At 49.9% G+C, this 6,853-nt stretch overlaps 1 protein-coding gene across 4 annotated transcripts in view; it reads left to right on the top strand.

The window, feature by feature from the left end:
* Positions 1-3,801: 3,801 nt before the first annotated feature.
* TPM4 (tropomyosin 4) overlaps positions 3,802-6,853 on the top strand; it is a 7,856-nt gene continuing 4,804 nt past the window's right edge. The window contains exons 1-3 of one of the 4 annotated variants that reach the window (XM_010725080.3): positions 3,802-4,084; positions 6,394-6,519; positions 6,605-6,644. In XM_010725080.3, coding sequence (XP_010723382.1) covers positions 6,476-6,519; positions 6,605-6,644 — 84 coding nt within the window. In that variant the 5' untranslated portion in view covers positions 3,802-4,084; positions 6,394-6,475. Of the gene's footprint in view, positions 4,085-6,055; positions 6,077-6,393; positions 6,520-6,604; positions 6,645-6,853 lie in introns of those variants that run through there. The other 3 variants (XM_010725081.3, XM_010725079.3, XM_010725078.3) reach the window with 3 other exon arrangements.

Genomic DNA, 6,853 nt, shown 5'->3' with positions numbered 1-6,853 from the left:
GCATTTTGCGGTGTAGTTATTTCTTGCTGCAGTTCTTTATAACGTCCCAGATGGGAGATTCATGACCCTAGGAAGCAGTCTGTACGCTCCAGGGTTTGGCCTGCGGCAGCCCATGACTCACTCGCCTGCCACGTTTGGCAGTAAGCTGAGAAACAAGCAAGATAGCAAAATGTCTTGTGGAAACAGCAAAACAAGAGATGAATTAACTGCTGGAAGAGTGAAAAAACAAACCTCTGTGCACAAAGGGGGGCCCTCAATGCAGAGAGCAAGCACTCATGCCACTGGGGACTCCAGAGGAGCTGGCCTCCCAGGCAGCCAGCTCCATTTGTTTGTAGGCAAAACAAATCCAGGATGCTTCAGTCTTATATGGTGAAGTAGGCGGAAACAGAAGATTTGAGGTTCTACCCACCAGCAGCAAGATGGTTTTTCAGGGGCTCAAGGAAGGAGGATTTGTGGATCTACATTGCCATCTAATGGCAAGGAACAGCTTACAGCTTTCAGTGCTGCACAGAAACTGGCTGTAATAGCAGTAACCGAGGATGGCATGGTCTACAGTGATTATTATCCTTTGGCCCAAAGGCAAATCCTTCTCTGCAACAGAATGTGGTCTCCTGTGAAGGCAATACAGCTAGCCCAGGTAAGGGAAGGGTACCAAAGCCTTGGGATTGAGGCTGCTGATTCTTCCTCTTCTGGCATCCACTCCAGTGTCTTTGCCAGGAACACGAACATGGGGTAGGATTTCTTTCCTCTGGTGTACCACATACTGCACATGGGCAAACTTCCCAAGCAGGTGCACATTTTGGGTTCTGAGTGAATCCTGCCATCCTATTCAAAGCACTTCACTCAGCATTTCAGGTGTTCAGGACCCTGTTGAAAAATACAGATAACCAGGGTTAGATAAGAAAAGAGGTATATTCTTGGAGATAGGCTCAGGAAGGATGGATCTGTCCTTTTGGTCGCACCTAGCCCAGCATCTTGTCTGCATCAGTGCCGAGTAATGGACATGTAACGAGAAAATATCAGAAATACAATAGTACAGATTGATACCACCCTGCCTTATCCTTCATGCTGAGAGACAGCCCTGCAGGGAAATCCTACAAAGAAAATTCAGTGAGATGTGAGATTTTATGGATTTTGTCATTTCTAACTGAACATTTAAACGGAGATGACAGGAAGAGACAAGTTTGATGTTCATTCTAGTGCCATCTTCATTACAGTGTTCTGCTAATGATGCACCACATTATATAGTTCCTAGAACAGAAACTTTACGAGAGAGAGTTGTCTATTAGGAGATAATTACATTAAGAAACCAAAGGAAACTTGAGAAGGGATTGTCAGCAGCCTCTTCCTTCGACTTTGACACATTTCTAATCTTGACACATGTACATATGAAGAGGAGTTGGAACTTATTGCAAGAGAGGAAGGTGATATTCAATATCCAGGAGTTTCAAATGGAGCAGGAGCTTGGGGAGAGACTGAGGATATAAAGTGTCTGCTTCTTCCACATGGGCAAATGGGTCATAGTGTTCATTCCAACTAAATTTTGGAAAAAAAAATAAATCAGAGTAGAGATTGAGAGTACTGAAAAAAATGACTTCAGTCCACAGGACCAAAAGAACCACCCCTGTCTGTTACAATGCCTGCTGCAACATGCTTCCCACACAGCGTGCTGCCAAAGAAATGAGCACACTGTCGAAGCATCCAGCTTCATTTCCTCCTGGTACCCTCTCCTATTTACACATGGTCTTGCCAAGCCTTGCTAGGCCCAAACAATCCAGCTGAAAGAAGAGGGATAAGCAAGGGATCTCAACCTTTTGAACACGCTCCCACCTGTTCAATAAATGCATGGTTTGGAGGGCTTTTCCCTTTCTTTGTTGCTCGTTACTTCACAAGTTAAAGAAAGCCAAAGGCTGAGGGACCAGATAAGATTTTTCAGGATTTCTCTCCAGTTTGTGAAGCAGAGAGGGAAAGAAGGGGATGAACCCAGTTGATGGACTGCACAGGATGATTTGTTCCTAGATGTTCCTCTCTAAAATGGCTCTGAGTCATGCTACAGAGCTGATCAGAAAAACATTCTTCCTGTAATAGGAACACAACAGCAAAAAAGCCTTGTTGAGTGTTCAGTTCTGAGTGCTCAGCCCTGACTCTGAGCCTGCAGCAGGAGAAGGGGAGGAGGGCTGGCTGGAAAGCCTCCTCCGCTCCCTCAGCAGTTGGAAACCACGCAGAGGCTGCAAGAGCCGTCGCAGAAGCAGGCTGAAGCCTGCCGAAGGCTACATGCAGCTGCAGACCCGGGGAAAGGCACGCGTGGTCTTGCAGCTGCCTCCATGGTATGCGTTCCCACAGGTCAGGTGGGGTGAGCACCGTCCTCCCGCTTTCTCCTCCACTCGTTTCCAAAGCTGTGCCCCAAAACCTGCCTCTTCAGAAAGGAACTACAAACAAAGCCTGCAGCACACCCACCCCGTGTGGAGCCTGAAGGAGGCACAGAGCATGGCCGACCTCCCTGAACGCAGAGCCTGTGAGCTGCAGCAGTGGAAAAAAAGCTACTGAAGATACACATTGCTCCAAAGAGAGTTAGCAGAGATTGCTGCGGCCATTGGCCAAAGAACAGGGACACTGCAATGTGGCTGCCTGGGCTCTGCAAGTCCTCAGCACTGCAGCACAGGCATGGGGCTGCACAGCCTGCTGCCCTCCTGGCTGTCCACGCATAACAGCACCTCTCTTACTGCGAGAGGCTGAGGGAGTCGGGCTTGTCCAGCTCGGAGAGGGACCTCGGTGTGGCCTTCAGTGCTGTAAGGGAGCTTGTGAGCTGGAAGTGGAGAGACCGCACACGGTCTGACAGCTATAGGACGTGGGGAAATGAAATCTCGCACTCAGAGAGCGGCGAGGCGCTGACACTGCCCAGAGTGGCCATGAACGGACCCCGGGCAGCGTCAGCTGGGCGGGCAGCCGGCCCACGGCATGTGTTGGACCTAAATCTCTCAGTTCCCTGCTGACATAAACCATCCTATGACTCTGCGGGGAGCAGCGCCGTCGCGGGCTCCCGACACCGATCCCGCAGGCTCAACACACCGGCCGACGGGCAGCGCCGCCCCACTGCGCGGCGGAGAGGCGCGCACGGCGCTCCGGGAGCTGTAGTTCCACCGCCCCCATCCGCCATCTTGGCGCCGCCAGAACTCCGCCCCGCGGCGCTGCTCGGCCGCCATCTTGGGTCGGGGCGAAGCCGCCCTCGTGAGGCGGTGGCGGGGATCGGCGGGTTTGCTTCTTGTAGCAGTGAAAGCGTTGCTTTTATTTAGAATCGGGAAAGCTGAGAATCCCTCACAAAAAGCAAGCTGAGCGGCGTGGTGGTGCCTGTGAGGTGCTGGATTCTCCTGTGGGCATTGTGAGGCATTTGCCTCGCGTTCTGTTCTGTATCGAGCTTAGATTAATAAAAGCCTTTGGTCGTTGTTAGGCCCCCCGCCCCCTGAGGTGTCTCCTGAAGGCTTTGTTTTGTAACGCGTGGATTTATTTTGCAGGAGTCCAAAGAGATCCTTTTATACCCTGCCTGTTGTGCTGGGCAGCCAGGCCGTGCCCACAGCGCAGGGCTGCTCTGCTGCCTGCAAGCCGCTGCGCTGAGCAGCTTTCTTTCAAGCATACACTCATATGTCAACACTTCTGCTTTGTCAGAAGCTTAAAAATGGAAACAGTGCTCTCTTTAAGAAAGCGGGGCCCAAATAAGGAGATGATGGAGTGGCGAGGATTCCTCCAGTGAGTGTTCCAGCTCATTCCTTACAAAGGCTGCGTGTGAAAGATAGAGGCCCACGGATCTGGGTTTTGTCCAGGGGTCTCCAGGTTTAAAGCTCCCTGCAGCCGCTTCAGCTCAGTTTCCCTGTGACTTGGCTGGGCACGACTTCTTTCTCTGCCCCAAAAACATAAGGCTTTACCCTTCAGAACTCTTGGTTGTGTGACAAACTCAGCCTGTCCTTTAGCAGAAATGGAAGCGATCAAGAAAAAGATGCAGATGTTGAAGCTGGACAAGGAGAATGCAATTGATAGAGCAGAGCAGGCTGAAACGGATAAGAAGGCAGCTGAGGACAAATGCAAGCAGGCAAGTAGAAATAAAATCACAGATTGTGCACGTGCTGTGGAAATCAGTGTAACAAAGTGCTGTGCTGCACTCTGATTCCGAGAACAAAATTTGAACTTGAGTTTCCCATTAATCTGTTTTCAATCTTTTGCCTTTTTATTATGTTAAACTCGTACAGCCACTGCTAGGTATTAATGATAGTTTCTTCTGTCTTTGCAAAGCTAGCACTAGCTAGAGATTTTTAAGACTATTTTGTCTCAGTTTTCTTAAATCATACATAATTGCTTTAATTTTCTTTTGCTCGTGATTCCATTGAAAAGACATGAAAAACTTCAAGTCAAAGCTGTAGATTGAACACCTGTAGGAACAGAGTTAATGCTGCCTGAAGTCAGCCGATGTTAATTGAGCCTCTCCTTGAAGTGAATTAATGAAGTTCTGCTGACTTGTCTGTGGTCCCGCAGTGCCCTCGGAGGTGCCTGCTGCGACTCGCCAGTAGGTGTGCTGTGTTATGATTTGTCAGCAATGATCAGAAATATCTTAATTTGAAAGCCCTGATTTTAATTGAATTATACTGATAGCATTTGCATATTCTATTGCTTTTTGTTGTTCTTTATTCTGGGTGCCTACCTCAACTCTGAGCTGTAATACTTTCAGAATAATCTTTAAATGTTTTGCTCACCATGTTCCAATTTGTTACTGAGCTTATATAAAGAAATGCTCATATCTTGTTATATTCTCTAAACGTGTTTCTTTCTGCTACTTCTTCCAGATTGCCATGTGCATTATTATTTGGCCAAGTGTTTCTTCTGTCCAATCTGGGATCTTTGGGTGATGTAATTACATTTTTAATTGGCCATCCATGTTGCTAAAGCACCGCAAAAAAAAAAAAAAAAGTTTCCAAAAGGCTGAACTGCTGCCGCCTTCCTGCTCCACCCCAGCTCACAGAAAGCCCTTCATCTCTTTGTTGCGCTCAGAGCTGCTCCAGGCTCCACGCAGCACCGCGTGAACGCGGTCGCTGTTTCTTCCATAGCCTGAGAGGTGCAGCTCAGATGTGGTTCTGCCGGGCCACACCGGCCCCCTTCCTGCGCTCAGGGGCATAGCAGCCCCAGCAGATGGGAATTCAGAGCTGTTAGAGGTGACGGGATGCTTAGCCCCTCTTTGCATGTAGTTAGCAAAGGTGACTTCCGACAGACTGAACGGCGTCTCTTTGGGAACTCTTAAGTATGAGGGTAATCTGCAATAAAAAGTGAAATAGGGGAAATAAGGCTTTGATCTTCCTTCTCTTCTCTGAACTGTCCCCAGTTTTCCACCTCTTTTATTACTTTTTTTTAACACAGGCACACGCACCGTGGTAGGGATTTTAATGTCATACATGAAGGAAGCATCACTTCCTCCTGCTTGCTGTTCCCTGCTGAAGCACCCAGGGGAGCCTGTTCAGTTCTCTCACGCTGCGGTTACTCTAAACAAAAGTACAGCAGCGTAGCAGTGTTGAAGAACAGCTCGCTGCCAGGAATGCTGGTAAAGCTGTCCTTGATGCTAGAATGAAGAAGATACACGTACTGAAACATGAACTGTTTTGAGTGAACTGTTCTGACAGTCTAAATTTAGGTGAAATCAGAGTCAAATGGTTAAATCAGTTTTCTCTACGGACTGAACTGTTTTGTATTGCAAATGGCAGGCGGGAGCAGATGGGCTGCAGGCACACCCTTATCAGCAGCAGCTCCTGATAATGCAAATTCCTCGGGAGCGTGAGCAGTTTGTCACTAACCGTTCTCCCTGCAGGGTATAAATAGTTCTGTGCAGTGCACAGTATGGATTTATATGGTGCGGGATGGAGAGCACCTCGATGGCCGGGTTGGACCTGCGATGGTGGAGGTTGGGGCTGTTTGGGGCCCTCTGACCCACCCCACACAGCAGCGGCACTGCAGCTCGTCGTTCTGATGTGCAGAGCTGCAGCAGGGAACAGCCGCCCTGTTCTTAGAACTGTACCACAATCAAAGAGTTTCCTAACAGGTCGTGAGTTATTCTGTCACAATATTCTGCACATGGACATAATTTTAAAACACTGTAAAATACGCTGTAGAACTGCAGGATGTTGTGGAGTCCAAAACAGAAATGAGGTGTAAAGGAGACGATGCCAAGTTCTGTACTGAGCCACATCCTGTGCTGCTGGAGGACAGCGTGCTTTAATCATCTTCCCTGGGATCTGCTGCCAGGCAGACACTGCCGGCCCTGGGTCTTCTGGGACTCCATGATATGAAAACTAAGGGAGAGGTTTTAGCCACGTCTCTGTGGTAATCCGTCCAAATTCCTTTCTTTTCTCTTGAAAGGTCGAGGATGAGCTGGTAGCTCTGCAGAAAAAATTGAAAGGAACCGAAGATGAGCTGGATAAATACTCCGAGGCTCTGAAAGATGCCCAGGAAAAGCTGGAGCAGGCTGAAAAGAAGGCCACGGACGTACGTACCCACAGCCGGCTGCGCCCGGCTTTGCTGTGTGTGTGGGACGGGGCCGGTGCGAATCACCGGGCGTTGTTTGTTGCAGTACCTCGGTCAGGGGACGGGAAAGCGGCGCTACGTTTCAGGTACGTCCGGCTGCCGCCCGCTGCGCTGCCCGCTCCGCACCCTGCGCTGCCGCAGCGGCACACGGCACTGCACGGGGCGCCGGTTGGGAGGGACGGAGGCGCTCGGCAGCCGGGAGGCGTCCTGTATAAGCGAGCCATGTTGCCGGGGCCCCGCTTGGCGCTCGGCTCCGCTCGGCGCAGGGCTGCACCGCACGGCCCCGACCCGCCCC

Source organism: Meleagris gallopavo, chromosome 30, assembly GCF_000146605.3.
Source record: "Meleagris gallopavo isolate NT-WF06-2002-E0010 breed Aviagen turkey brand Nicholas breeding stock chromosome 30, Turkey_5.1, whole genome shotgun sequence".
Lineage (NCBI taxonomy): Eukaryota > Metazoa > Chordata > Aves > Galliformes > Phasianidae > Meleagris > Meleagris gallopavo.
Note: the sequence above shows the minus strand (reverse complement) of the source record. Positions and strands in the feature narration are given on the sequence as shown.